This window comes from Bactrocera latifrons, unplaced genomic scaffold (assembly GCF_001853355.1).
Source record: "Bactrocera latifrons isolate USDA-ARS-PBARC rearing strain unplaced genomic scaffold, ASM185335v1 scaffold_145, whole genome shotgun sequence".
Classification (NCBI taxonomy): domain Eukaryota; kingdom Metazoa; phylum Arthropoda; class Insecta; order Diptera; family Tephritidae; genus Bactrocera; species Bactrocera latifrons.
This window is the reverse complement of record NW_017534908.1, coordinates 281,338-296,577: the sequence shown is the minus strand read 5'-3', so window position 1 is coordinate 296,577 and position 15,240 is coordinate 281,338. Positions and strand designations below refer to the sequence as shown.

Sequence of the window (15,240 nt, the reverse complement as noted above, 5' to 3'; positions counted from 1 at the left end):
ATGTTTCACATGAGTTAACCGCATTTGGAAATTTCTGTCTCTTATACACATCTTTATCGATTTCTTTAATATAAAAAGTTATATATATATATATATTTTGTTTTTTTTTTTTTGTTTTAGTTTGTACAACAAAGAGATGTCTAAAGTTTATTCGCGTAAAATTTCAAGTAAACTAATTGAGATATGGTGAAGACCGCATCGACAAAATTTTTGGAAAAACGTGTCCAAAGTTTTAAGTTAAAATCAAACCAGCCGAGTTTCCATGACAACAGTCACAATAAAATTAGTTTAGGTTTGAAAATATTTGGAGACTCTAAAAATCTTTTGTCCAAAATATTGTCGAGTTATTCAACTTTTTAAATGTTTAGACTAGTGTAAGCTTAAGCTTCATCGCATAGTAAAGCAACTATCTATAACTTAAAATCCTTGTTTGTTGCAGAATACTTTTTAGCAATCGCATTTCAGCAAATATTTTTTTTATTAAGATATATTTTTTTCAACCATTTCGTTTTTAAACATATCACTTAGATTGATAAGTGAGCAGCTTTTTGGAGAGAAGAAGACATGTGAAAATTATAATATTGATATTCTAAAACCTTAGAGACTAGTTGGCGTATATACATACATAGCATACATACAGAGCCGGCATGGCTAAATCGACTCAGCTCGTCAACAATGAGTCAAAATTATTACAATTTCCGACATTCAAAGTCAGCGGCCTCAAAACTAAGAGCGCTACGTCCAATTTATGGCCCTCATAATCAACCTGAGCGTTTATTTTAAATTTAAATTTGAAAAGTGTCCGCAGTCTCTAAAATATTGCTGCCGCTAGCGAATAAATTGAAGAAGACCCAAATCAGTCCCTCACACGTCGTTTTCAAGCATTGGGCATATCTGTGTCGTCGTTGTGACTAATTTTGCGACAAGATCAAATTGACGCCAGAACTGAAGCCGCTTGACCACCAGAATTGTCGTACGTTTCTGAATTGTGCTGAGCAACGACTTGAAAATTATCCGAATTTTCATCGAAAAATCATCTTCAGCGATGAGGTACACTTCTGGCTGATTGGCTTCGTTAATGAGTAAAATATGCGTTATTGCAACAATATCAGCCGAATTATGCATAAAACCGTCGAAACCGGGTTCAGCGTCTGGAATTCTGCAAGCGTGTTCGTGGTGGTCATGAAAAAAAAATCGAGTTCCATACAAATGTACTTTCACAACAATAAAGAATTTTATTGATATTCGAAATCGTTTTTGTTTTATCAAAAAAAAAAAAAAAAAAAAAAAAAAAAAAAAAAAAAAAAAAAAAAAAAAAAAAAAAAAAAAAAAAAAAAAAAAAAAAAAAAAAACGTTCTAATGGAAACCCGGTTGTATGATGATATCGAGTCACCTTCACTATTTCGTATAAACTGTAAGGATTTAAATTTCAAAATATGATAAATTAACTTTAATCCACAGCGTTATTGAGTGTAAATTATTTAGTGCAGAAAATTTAATTGTGCAACTTAGTAAATTATGTGAAATTGAATTGCACTTGGCGTTAAAAATATTACTGCGATGTTGACATGTGTTTGACTACACATACCTATAAAGGCAGAGACTAATATACATGCATACATTTAGGCACATATATATATGTACACATATTATATAAGCCTTTACAAATTTGATTTTCCGCAGCAGCATAGCGTCAGTGCATCCTAAACGCTACGCAATTGGCTGGAGCTGAGGATGATACGCAGGCGACTTTAGTTGCCGCCATCGCTATCGTTGCTGCTGTTGCTGTTGGCGTTTTGTGTACGTTGGCGCGCTTCAATTGCCAAATGTGCCATTGAAAATCAGCAGATAACTAGAAGGAACGCTAACAGCCACACCGTGTACTCAGCTCTGGTTTTTACGCTCGCAGTTGTATGACGTTTTCCAGACAGTCAGTAGGCAGTAGAGCGAATCGTAATCAAACGTACACGCATTCGTATATGTTTGTTTTGTATATGTTGATATGAATATGAAGTATATTTGTGTAAATGTGTGGGTACGTGTTTGTGCATTTACGAAATTGCAATTTCGCACTGTTCTGCGTTTGTCATTTGACGTTTTACACTTTAGTTGATAGCCATAAGCGAGAAATTTCAAGCTGGATTTAGCATTTAGCAGCTCGGGTTACATGTCAATGTGTGACTATTTGCAGATTATTATAGGAAATTTGTCATTTATAGCATTTGAATTATAAGGAAATAGACATATATGTATATGTGAAAAAGGAATTGCYGAGGAATTTGTAATGAAAATACTTAACTTAAGGAGGAAATGAGCATTTTATACGAAAAACACTTTAAATATTATAAGGACAAATACGGTTACATAGTTCAAAAACTTGAATTTTTATTTGATAAATTACTATATACGACAACAATTTCTTTTTGGGCATGCAAAAATAAGTTTTTTCGTGAAATTCAGTCATAAGTAAAAAAAAAAAATAATAATATCCGTTTCTGAAGCTTTATCTCAAATACGAAATATTCATATAATTTTTGGTTGACCACAGTTACACAAACCACAAAAAATAAACAGATGTTCATGTTTTGCATGTATGAATGCTAATCTATCTCGTGGATGACACTGCGTATGAGTAACTTCTATTGGGATTGCCTAATGTAGATTCAGTATAAATTATAAGAAACCGTTGAAGCCTTCACACAATCAGTCAATATATTAAAAAGTGCTTGCGGCAACCACGCATGCTGTAACCACAATTACAACAACACTTATGCATTTTCCATGCTTCTTGCTTTCTTTCACGCCTTGTCATTCAAGGGTGCCATTTTGACGCAATGACAGATGCTCAGAAAAGCGAGCTATCAGCCAAGCAAGAAAGCTGGGATTACAACATCAACAACAACGAAGACACATATTAGCAGTGAATATTCTCCAGTACTCATACTGGCTGAGTGTTAGTGTTGATAGATGCTTGATTAGAGAATTTTTCTAATAAAAAAAACAAACAAAAAAAAAAAAAATAGTTTTCCTTACTTCTAAAGATTTAAAAAAAAAGTTGCTTTATATGGATTTAAAATTGGTTGGAAATATTTGGATATTTTATTCCTTTCAAGCTACATTTCATAAAATAAGATGTAATTTTTATCTAAAAAATCACAAAGTTTACCGTCACACAAAATTTTTCTCAACAATGGCTTCCTGTGTTAGTTGATATCTTCAATAATTTCTTTATTTTACGCATAGTTTAGAACTGTCTTAATGACAATAGCACATGCAACATTGAAACCTTAGCTTCTTAATGCACATATGGTATTGGAATTGCCCGAGCACACTTCTCCGCAAACACTCAAAAGTGGCGTAGTATCATACATAGTTGATTCTGTGACCACTGCTATTCAGCCACAATACATGTACACCTCTCAAATTCATTGGTTTGCACGACTCGTTGCATGCTGAAAGTATACATTTCTGTATGCCAATAAATAAAAATTATTAATAAATTTGTGGTGGCCGCAAAGCAGTGATGTTCTCATACACACGCGTACAGCTGCGCACATTCACTGATGATTGCTTACATTTTGGCGCATAATATTCCTGTATATATTTGTTAAGTTGCAGCAATTGTGTTTATCAGCATGTCATATGGCTTTGTATGCGCGTTATGCCATGCATCTCTTGATGCGCACATCCGTTTCCTGTTGTATGGCATATGTTATGGTTGAATGGTTTTTGGCCACCATTTGGCATATGTTTTTGCACACAAATTAACAGGGATATAGTGTGAAGGTGTTGACATAATAATAAGTGCGCAAAACTCAGGAATGGAAAATTTTATCAACAAAATTACATATATTTGTTATTCACTGGGAGAGCTTCAAAATAATATTTTCAAAAGAAAGGGTTTTAAATTTTAATAACAATTATGATTTGTTATGATATATAGGTTGTTTTTGAATTGTTTCGAGTAATCTAATAGTATTTAAATATCTTTTACAAATATTAGCTATTAAAGCTGAATAATTAACGAATTGCAGGCTGTGGATAGAAACTGATTACTAATGAAATATGTAAGCCTAATTAAAAGAAATACTTTCCCATTGTTCTAGCAAAAATAATATATAGACTAGGGTGATTCAAAAAACAAAAAAAAATTGCTTTTTCGTTTCAGAAAAGAAGAGTAGCCAAGAAGTTGATGTCCGCAAAAAGTGTCAATCAACGGGATCGNATAAATAAAAAATAAATAAATAAAAATTTGATTGGTACTCAGAAAAATAGGCTCCTAGACACCTCTAAGGAAGCCTCTCCCAGAATGAGTTCTTAATTGTAACGGGAAGGTCATCCTACATACAACTTTCTATTTTTTCTTATTATCATATAGAAAAATTTATATCTCGCTTCCAACTACTTGAAAAATATTTTGTTCCTTATATTTTGTAGAAAATTGAATGCTCTACAAAAAAGGTCTGTACGATTTTTTCGTTAACCCAACCGTTTAAAAGATATTAACGGTTGAAGTTTGATTATTTTTGGGAAATTTTTTTATATCTTATGAATTTTATAACTAAATGCAAAAAATCATTATGAATGATGAAACTCATATGTTTTTGGAGAGGCTTTCTGAGAGGTGCCTAGCAACCAATTTTTCAGAGTACTAAACGCAAAAAAAAAAAAATTTTTTATTCACCCTAATATGCATTGATGCTAGACGATGAATAAGACCATTTTTATAGAGCAGTAAATTTCCTACAAAACTATGAGTTTCATCATTCATAATGATTTTATTTCATTGAGTTATAAAATTCATAAGAAATAAAAAAATTTCCCAAAAATAATCAAACTTTAATTGTTATTACGTCTTCCTATGACCGGTAACCGGTTATTACGTCTTCCGATGAAATGGTACTGCAAAGGACTCATACTCAAGACTCATACTTAAACAAGTAAGGAAGGGCCAAACTCGGATGTAACTCAACATTTTATACTCCTTTCAACTTTCAAAGATAAAATAAAGGGAAATACCTTCAGATGCTGGCAAAACTGTATATTAAGCATCAACCCGATTTTATCTTTTTTTGCTATTAGCACAGACCACTAACATTCCACAAACTAAAAAAATAACGTTCCTTTGGTTTCATAAAGTACCTCACATACAGTCGCAAATAGTATGGTGCAACGTCACCAGGATGTTCCAAAATCTTTATATGAGATATATGGGGCATAAGCATAGTATTAACACGAATTAACTCATTTGTAGCATACAGATATGTTACTATCAGGAAAATATTCTCTCTGAATTTTAATTGTGTATCCCATACGTTGATCGATATTTTCGGTCAAAAGTCAACAATAGGTACAGAAGCCCACATTTCAGGAATTTTGGTCTTGAACAGTTTTGGTTGGATTTGAAATATTTTGGTCATATTGTGGCATATTTCAAAGGGATAATAAGTGCACAATTTTATTCCGTTATATTTATTACTTCTTGATTTGTGATTTGTGTTGTAAAGTAAAAGAATCAAATGGATTTTTAAATTGTGTTAAGGGTTTTTTGTGGCCGTGTCAGTATTCCGATAACAATAAGTAAGGTCAGTTAGTAAATGGGTGTTTTTGGGACAGTTTTTGTAATAGCTGATATGTGTAAGTAGTAGAATGCATTGCTTATTTTTTTTATAAATTGTATTGTATTATTTTTTAATTGATCATCTAAAGAAGCTCAGTGAAAATATTCTCAAAAAATTTCACATATAACTTACCTAGAACAATTATTTGTGATACWATGCCATATATAAATATGTATTAGCAACAATTTTGCATTTATTGTTAATAATTTTCATTTAATGCAGCATCAATATTTTATCTCCTAATAACATGCCGCTAGTATAGAATGGAATTATTAGCTGCGGGAGTGGAAAACTAAATAATTGCATATATAATCGAATGCGGAATTGGAAATTATATTTAACAATCAAATGTATGCAAAATCAATCAAGTGCAACTATTTTGCAAATTCATTGTGAATAATGCAATAAACAATTCAACTGGCAGCATACAAATAATAATATGTAGTTATAATATATTCGCATATTTGTAGATAACAATGCGAGATCACACATATGCGCATGCGGATATGAAATTCTCATGCAMAAATACTGCAGCGCAAGCAAGCGCAATGCTCAATCATGGCTAAGTAATATGWTAGCTTAATTTCAWGCWACTCATATATATTTACATCAATATGTAAGAATATGTGTGTATCATTAATGTAAATTTGAGTGTTTGCAGTTAACTTGGTATTGTGTAACTTATGCCAAGGAGATATGTTTCACATGAGYTAACCGCATTTGGAAATTTACTTATGGATTTCTAACATTGCTATCCGTTTCTACAATTGCTCAATTAAGGACAACAATACGTTTGTGCATATGCCGAATACACAAATATATTTCTGGAGATCTACAATTTCGAACTAAGTTGAGCTTTGGCACAGACAATAAGCATTATAATAAAGYTTCTTTAAACTGATTAAGCTAGCCAATGCAATTACAGCAACGAYATTGCAGCTGAGATTTTTGGTTATAGTCTAAAAGCCAGCATACGGCAGACTGTATGTATTTTACAGAAGTCTATACTGTGCTCAAAGATTTTCTTATACCTACCTTACATAAAATCAGAAGCTATTGAGCCCAGCGAAGGTAGCTATGGTCACTAAGGCAATATGCGTACGAAAATTAGAAGTGTTTCGAAAGTGTTTTAACAAAGCTACAGTTTTGCCATATTAAAGAGTATAATAAATGTAACACCGAAAAATAATGACAGATCATTTTTTTAGTTATTACCTCGTGGCAGACGTTTTGAAATTTGAAAAAAAAAAAAAATTAAATTATTTTAACAAATAATTACTTTTATACTCTTGCAACAGGGTGTAATAGCTTTTTTCACCAAACGTATGTACGTATCACCCAAAACTAATCGAGATAATACACGGAAATTATCTGGATGACGACAAAAGTTGCAATTCGGGTGACTGTCTGTCGTTCGTCCGTGCAAGTTGTAACTTGAGTAAAAATCAAAATATCTTGGTGAAACAGGTTGCAGGTTTCGTAATATAAAAAGAATTTCGAGTTTATAGATGGGCGTAATCGGATCTTTGTCACCTGCTAAGCACTAGATTAAGGTTTTAAATTGTAATTTGGTACTGGATATCGTGATAACAAAGGGCAYCTGTGGGTAAATATTGTATGGAATTATATACCGACAGTGTGGAAGTGGATGAAATTGGAAGATATCCCCGCTCTCTCCCTATGTAACGGTTCTGTTCAAAACTACTAAAAGCGCAATAAATCAATAACTAATTACGCCAAAGATATTAAATTTTACCTATGAGAATAATATATGGGAGGATATATGGGAGTAGGTGTGAAAACTGGAAAACGGGTGTGGCACCGCTCTTTTTTGTTGAAATTACATACCTCGGGATCGCTCGACTCATCTCGACTAAATTTAGTATGTGGTCATATTTTTATGTTATAGTGTGAAAATGCCCGACAGCGGACTACAACCACGTCTTCTTCCCAGATAACACAACTATAGCAGTATAAAATTTGCAGTAATACTTCTCCGAAAATATCAGTCAAAGTATGAGACATACAATTGAAATTTAGAAAAATACATTTCCTACCAATAGTAACTCAGTATATCAAATGTGGCTGGAATCGTGTCAACACTTCCCTGAGCCCTCATATACTTAATAATAGTTTGTCAAAAAAGTTTTGCGGTACTTTTGTTTTTTTTTTTGTTTTTTTAATTTTATAACGGTCTCTTTCGACCAATTCAGCGATTTTATCGCAATTTTCGACGACAAGCCTTCCGGAGCGTGGCGCATCTTCGACCACCTCTACACCAGAACGAAAACGTTGAAACCATTGTTGTGCGGTGGAAATGGAAACTGTATCGGGTCTATAAGCTGCACAAATTTTATTGGCGGCTTGAGATGCTTTTTGCCTTTATCGTAGTAGTACTGTAAATATGCCGTATTTTCTCTTTATTTTGCTCCATGTTTGCGACGCTATAACTCACGAACGACTTAAAGAAACGACAATCAATCAAACACGTGTTAGCGCGTGAAACGAGCTTTCCAAAAAGGTATAGCATGACCCGATCCGACGAATAAAACTAGAGCTACGCGCTCTCAGCGCCAACTAGCGAAAATACCGCAAGACTTTTTTGACAACCTAATATAAATGTTTTCGAATTTCCGGGTGATTTTATGCCGCATATATCGGCCAATATTTGAGCTATGTGAATGAAAATGGGAGATCATATTTTACGCGCAACAGTGTATATTTGTTCCTAAAATCAGGATTTTCGAACATTTGGCAGATTTTGCTCCGTATGATTGATGACTGTATGTGAGGTACCTTAATGAAACCCAAGGAACATTTTTTTTTTGTATGTTAATAGTTAATACATACGGTCGATGCAGCTCCAACTTTCATATACTACTTATAAAGATTTTCGTTTTCCTCACAAATCTTATGCTAGAGTTATATATAAAATTGGTAGATTCGGATCCTGTGGTTGACGTTTTATATTTTACGGAATTTCCCTTGTGTTGTTGCTTACAAGTTGGAAGAGTATGAGGTGTTTGGTTCGACCCGAACTTAACACTTTCTTACTTGCTAATACTCTTATTAGCTTATTCTTAAAACAGAGACAGAGGTTTTCTTTGGTGTGCATTGCATTTGGCGATTTTTAYGATAAGTGAAATAATTCAACAAAAAATTTTTTAATTAAAATTAAAATTATTCAAAGACGGTCGAGAACGCGTTGACGGCGAACCACAACCAGGACGGGCATCAACATCAACTTGTGATCAACACGTCAATAAAATAAACGAGTTGGTGCTTGAGAATCGRAAACTAACAGTCAGCAGCAATATACATATGTGAAAGGCAGTTAAAGCCGTGTTTTATTTCCATACCTGAGTTTTTGCCGACATTTTGGATAAATGTTCATAAAGTCATATAAAATATATAATTATAAAAATTGTAATCTGTAGAAGTGAACGAATTAAAAGTATGTGTACCAATTACTTTTTATTTATTCCACGTTGATGATAATAACAGCTGCTATTTCAAATGTTTGCCTGTCTTTAATGTTTTACTTGAATGATACGTTGATATTTCGTGAACGCATTTAGTGGCACAACTAAGACATTTCAATGTTGCTCCAAAATTTCGTTTAAGTAGTTTTTGTGTTTTTGTTATATTTACGAGCCAAGTGCACACGCGAATGCCCAGATAATTAGAAAACCTCGTACAACCGCCACCGTACACCATTACCGCATTACAATTGCAGTTAACAGCTAAATTTAGTGCTTCGCCGCAAAGGCAATTTAATTGTCCGCTCTAATTGTGCTGGTGCGGTGTTGAGCCGTTTTATGAGTTTTTTATAAAATATGTTATATGTGTATGCGAGCGAGTCCTCGAAAAGATAATGCGTCTCTGTGAGATTTACTAAGCAAGATAATCGCTGTTGCACGTACATCTGTGAGGAAGTAATTGTGCAGCACATTAGCCTACTTGTTGTTGTCGTGCTACATTTTTGCTTTCATATGTGGTTTGGCGAAAGTAAATTGTTCGCGGTAGACTTACAAGGCCATAAGCGAGCACGATGAATGGTATATATGTGGGTATGTATTTATATGGAGATGCTTATATCTGTATTCTTGGTTTCAGTGTGAAATTTTGCTGACAAGAAATGTTAGCGACTTGGTATCATTACACTCTTGCAACATGTTGCTAAAAAGTGGACAATTCCGCGGCCCTACTTTGGTTAATAAATAGCGCTAGCTTAGCAGTACTAGACACTGAGCTTTAGACAGCATTTGACCGTAGTTGGTCCAAAAAACGGTCATACACGGCGTATACGTAACTAAAGAAGAATATCATGCAGAACACGATGTCGTAATTTCATAAAATTCGCGTGTGGTTTTTGGAATCATGCAGACATGTGTATTTGTGTAAATTTTAGCATTGGTATATGTAAGTGTGCATGTGAGGTTTTCTCTTAAACATATTTATACTTAAAAATTTATAGAAAGTCAAGTGAATTTACCTATGAAAGAAGTTTTGTAAGCGTGTTCATGTTGTATTTGTAAATCATTTTAGTTGAGTGTGTGTGTTGTACAGTTACAGCCATCCAAAAAACATATGGCAGGTGTATAGTTGTCCAAATAAATACACAAACGTACATACATATTTATTATTGTTTAGAAACATAGAAACAAATAAATAAAGAAAAAATAAGGAAAAGCTTTAGAAAGTTACTTATAATAGACGCAGTAATTGTTGTTATATGTTTTTTATTCTTTCCTGTTTGTTGCTTTTTTCTTTGCTTTTCTGTTGACTATTTATTATTTGCATTCTGTGCATTCGTGCGCTGAACATTTTGTCGCGGTTCGCATATACATTGTTTGTTGTTATTGTTGTGCCATGTAAATATGCCAGCAAATTGTGCGCCCGTTGATCCCTCATGCAATACATGCACACTGCATGCAGCAACTAACCTAGCAATAGCATAGCAGCAGCATGCGCCTGTGGCTATGCTATTATTTGCTAACTGGCGCTCAAATATTATTCTATTCATTTTCAACTATTCTGCTTGCTTTTTCAAGTTTTCAATTTCATTTCCATTTCATTTTGGGTGTGGGAAATAGCAGTTGCGTTCAGTGGTTATATGATTGTGTATCTGGTTTGTGGAAATGGGTGAGTGTGAAATAAACTATTTATTTTCATACAAAATTGTGCGATTTAAGTGACCTGAAAGTTTAATTAAACGATTGTGCCTTATAAGTAATATATGCATTTCTAGAAAGTAGAGTGGTGAGGATTAAGTAAAAATTTGATTTCATGGGAAGAAGAGAGACAATTGAAATATATAAATTATCAAGTTGATTTTTCCGAAAAGTATAAATAATAGTATTAARTTAGACAATTAAGTTTAGACTGAATAAAGTTTTTAATGTTTTGTGGAAATAAAAAAATTCAAAAGTAGAAAAAAAAATTAACTTAAAAAAAAAAGTTGAAACAATGTCTCGTTCGAGTATTTCGATTTGTAACTGGCGAATGACACGAGCGTTGTTTTGCTCAAAGGCTTGAATCGAAGCGAGATTTTCCGAATAGACTTTTACACACTAAACCCGTTTATTTCAAAACTCTATTTTTAAGGTCGGTGGACACGATTTCTCTAAGAGTTTAGACCGAATTCGAATTATGTACATATCTTTACAATAACATTATCTATTTACTTAATAAAGGACTTTTGCTTTTGTTTTCATTACAACTTATTTTTTAAGCCAATAAATGGCTTAAATTTTAGCTAAAAATTAGATTTTTGTTCAAAGTCTAAAAAATATTAAAATTTTCCTTCATTGAAACCCGAGATTCACGGCACAATCACTTTTTCTGTGAGACACTCAGGGATATGAGGTCTCAATGGCTGAATTTCCAACGTTTTTTTTATCAAAATTTCAGGAGACATTGTCCAAATATGTCTGTTTATATTAAAAAAAAAAAAATCGTGAAAATTCATTTTTTTGTACCTTTAATAAATTCGTTGATTGATGCGATGTGTGGCAAGTGGCGCCGTTTTGTTGAAACCAAATGTCGCCGAGATCACAAACTTCAATTCCAGGTATAAAATAGTCGGTTATCATGGCGCAGTAATGCAACAGTCGTCATTGACAGTTGCGTTCTCGCCGGAGTAATTTTTGAAGAAATATGGACCGATGATTCCACCGGCCTATCAGTCCCACCATAGAGTTGTTTTTTTTTTTTTACTGAAATGACAGCTTTTGAATCTCTTTCGGTTGCTCTTCGTCCCATTAAGCCAGAAGTGGACCTCGCCGCTGAAAAAAATTTGACTCGCAAACGTCGGATCTTCTTCGAATTTTTCAAGAGCCCAGCGCAGCGATGTTGCTTAGGAAAGTCGAGCGACTTCAGTTCTTACACAAGCTATTCTTTTTGCGCTTTAAATTTAAGATTTCGACGTAAAATGCGCCAAGTCATTCAATACGTCAGTACGAGTTGCTGCGAATCTCGCCGAATCGACTCTCCACAGTCTTCGCGTACGCTTTCAGGTCGGCTGCTATATTTTCTTTGTCGAATATTGTTCAATTAAGAAAACCTTCGTCATTTCCGATGAGGCTCACTTCCATCTGAGTGAATGAAATTTATAGTGGGATTTGGGTTTTTGTCTGGTGGAATCATTGGCCCGCACTTCTTTCAAAATAAGACAGGTGATAACCAATTTTGTAGCGGCAATTGTAATAATGTGGTCCTGATAATAGTTGGTTCTAACAAGAGGGCGCTACGTGCCACATAGCTACTACAACACCCGAATTATTGTGATAAAAGTTTGTAAATGATATTACATTGACATTGAATGGCCTCCACAAAGTTGTGATTTAACAACACTGGACTAATTCCTGTGGGGTTGTTTCAAGTCATATGCTTTTAGGAATAAACCAGACTGTCTTTAAGCTTTAGAAGTCAATATTGAGCGGTTCGATTTAATGAAAAAAGTACTCGAAGGTTAGGTTCAAGAAGTAGCGGAGGCCATTGGAATGATGTTATATTCAGAAATTAACTATATCGATTGCACTTCTCACTGAATAAAATACATTTTTATTTCCTTAAGAATTTGTGTTTTTTTTGAACATACTGTTATCAGAAAATCCTGTAATCAGTTACTATTTCGAACAATATAATGTAATATGCCTATCAATTCTGGTTACATAATAGCACCACCAGTTGACAGATCCTTTCAAATTAGTCTATGTGTAAACCTTTGCATATATAGATATTACTATTACTATGTAAATATTTAATGATGAAATGATGATCTGAAAGTTTTAAAATTCTAAACCTATAAAATATTTTTCAAAACTCAACAAAAATGCTTTGAAAGCAATGAGTAAGTAATGATAGAATGAACCAATAGACAAATGAAGAATATGTACAGAAATCGGACGCGAATAATGATGAAACACACACAATGAAAGTAATTATTGCATGCCAAAAAGTAATCGAAAATACAAAAGTAAGAAAAATTTCATGAAACTAAATTGAATGAAATAAAGAAGGCAAACACCTGATGAAACAAACTGTGCGAACAACAATAACAGTAACAACGACAACAGGGGTGTATCACACAATGATGACGCTATGTGTGCAAAATGCAATGCAGCGATGTACAAAACAACAATAACAACAAACGAATGAGCGAGTATATTTCATGTTAAGTGAAGGAAATAAAACAAACAAACGAACGATGGAACGAACCAACCAACTAACAAACATACCAACAACAATTAAATGAAGAGCAAAGTAAATTTACCAGAAGTAGTTACATATAAGAAAACAGTGACCTGAAGAATTAGGTAAACAAGAATAAAGCATTAAATGTCGCTGAAATTCGGTTTGTGTCGTGTTTATCCTTTTCTTCTTAAATTGGCGGTTAAACTGTCAGGCAGGCACGAAAAAAAAGATACTATAAGGGTTACATGGGTTTATGAGTTACAAAAAATCGAGTTTTTTATTGTCTTCTTAAATTCTACAACACCCCTAGATTATTGCCTTTTCAAGTTGATCCAAGTAATAGTTTCGGATATACAGCCTTAAGAACATGTGCGCACGAGGCTAGTTAGGTTAAGAGCGCCGTCTTGAAACGCGTTTTTCTCGAAACTGTGTTTTTGAAGTTTGGTAAGATTTATCGAGAACTAATCAACCGATTTTCATGAAATTTTACAAAGATCTTTAAAATACAACTTTTAAAGACTTGGACGAAGGATTTTTTTTCGATTACAAGTATTTGAAAAAATAAAAATTTAGCGAAAATTTTTTGCAAAAATCCAAGTTTAAGTTGTTTCTTTTCCTTCGTCCAAGTTCATAGTGTTAAAACACATATTTTTTCACTTTAGATCCTGTAAGAAGTTCTCCCGATAACGCGAGCGCATCTTTCTTCCGACGGGTCGCAATGGCCGAGTTTGAAATATTTTTTTACAAAAATTTAAAAATTTCATCATTAATAGTGTATGTTTCTAACAATAAAAAATTCTAATAAAATATTTAATTTTTATGTGACAAAAGCATTTAAGTTTAAGAAATACTGCTTTTTAGCCGAGGAGCTTCATGTAACCTCTTAAGAGAGAAAGAGAGATATTAAGAGAAATCGGCCAGACAGCTGATGGTCAGCCAGTTGGTTAAGCAAGAAAAAAAGCAGAGCTCGAACCAACTGAAAGCCCATCAGCGGATTGCATCTCTCCTTTGCTGAAAGGAATGACCATATCATTGACAACTCGCACGAACGCTTGCCTGACAGTTTGACCAACAACTGTTGCTGTTTTCTTTTCTTCGTTTACTACTTTCATATTTTCCACTACCTCGACCTTTTCACGTTGGATCAGCTCACCTGCAAATTGCTGAGTAGTGCTTGAAAGTATGGCATCGTCAATAGAACGTTGGCACGACTACCGCTATTAGTGGCGCTGGTGGATTTTGGCGCACCACCGCCATCCTCGCCGACCTGTTGTACTAATTGCGACTGCTAAGCGATGATACGGAGTTCAAAGGCATACGTCAAAGGTGATGAGCGCCGAAAAAGAGCGGGATAGATAGGAATAAGAACAATATATTTGGTGTGAGTGAAAATTTGTGAAAACAAATTTGGTTGAGTCATTTGTACTTTTAAACAATTGAAAATGAAACGAGGATTGTAATTATATAAGTTGAAAATAGGAGCTAATATTATTGTAAATGTAATAAGTGCCTTGGAAATTACCAAGCTGAAGAAGATGAAAAAACCAAACAATTCAAGGAAACAACAACTCGAAAATGACAAAGCTGAAACAGAAACAAAATCGAATGGAACAAACAAATTGCGTTTTGTGACAACCAAAATGACAATAAAAAGAAATGCAAACCACAATATTGTAGACTAATATTTACAATTTCATATTTGAACGCAGACAACATTAACTACTTTTACTTGTAGTGCTTGTTGTCATTGTAATCCGGATTGCACGAGACCTCGCTTGCGCTCGGCGCTCACATGAAAAGAATGCGCGCTCACTAGCTGTCAAGACACACACTCCATTCGGGTAACTGGATTGACTAAATCTGATTACAAAAGCAATTCAGCCATCCAGCATTCGGTCACGAGAGCACTTCAATTCAAAAA

General features: G+C 33.8%; 1 protein-coding gene across 1 annotated transcript in view; it reads right to left on the bottom strand.

The window, feature by feature from the left end:
* LOC108965662 overlaps nt 1-15,240 on the bottom strand; it is a 19,336-nt gene that overhangs the window by 3,387 nt on the left and 709 nt on the right. Inside the window, exon 2 of the mRNA XM_018928214.1 lies at nt 14,473-14,607. Coding sequence (XP_018783759.1) covers nt 14,473-14,508 — 36 coding nt within the window. The 5' untranslated portion in view covers nt 14,509-14,607. The remainder of the gene's footprint in view (nt 1-14,472; nt 14,608-15,240) is intronic.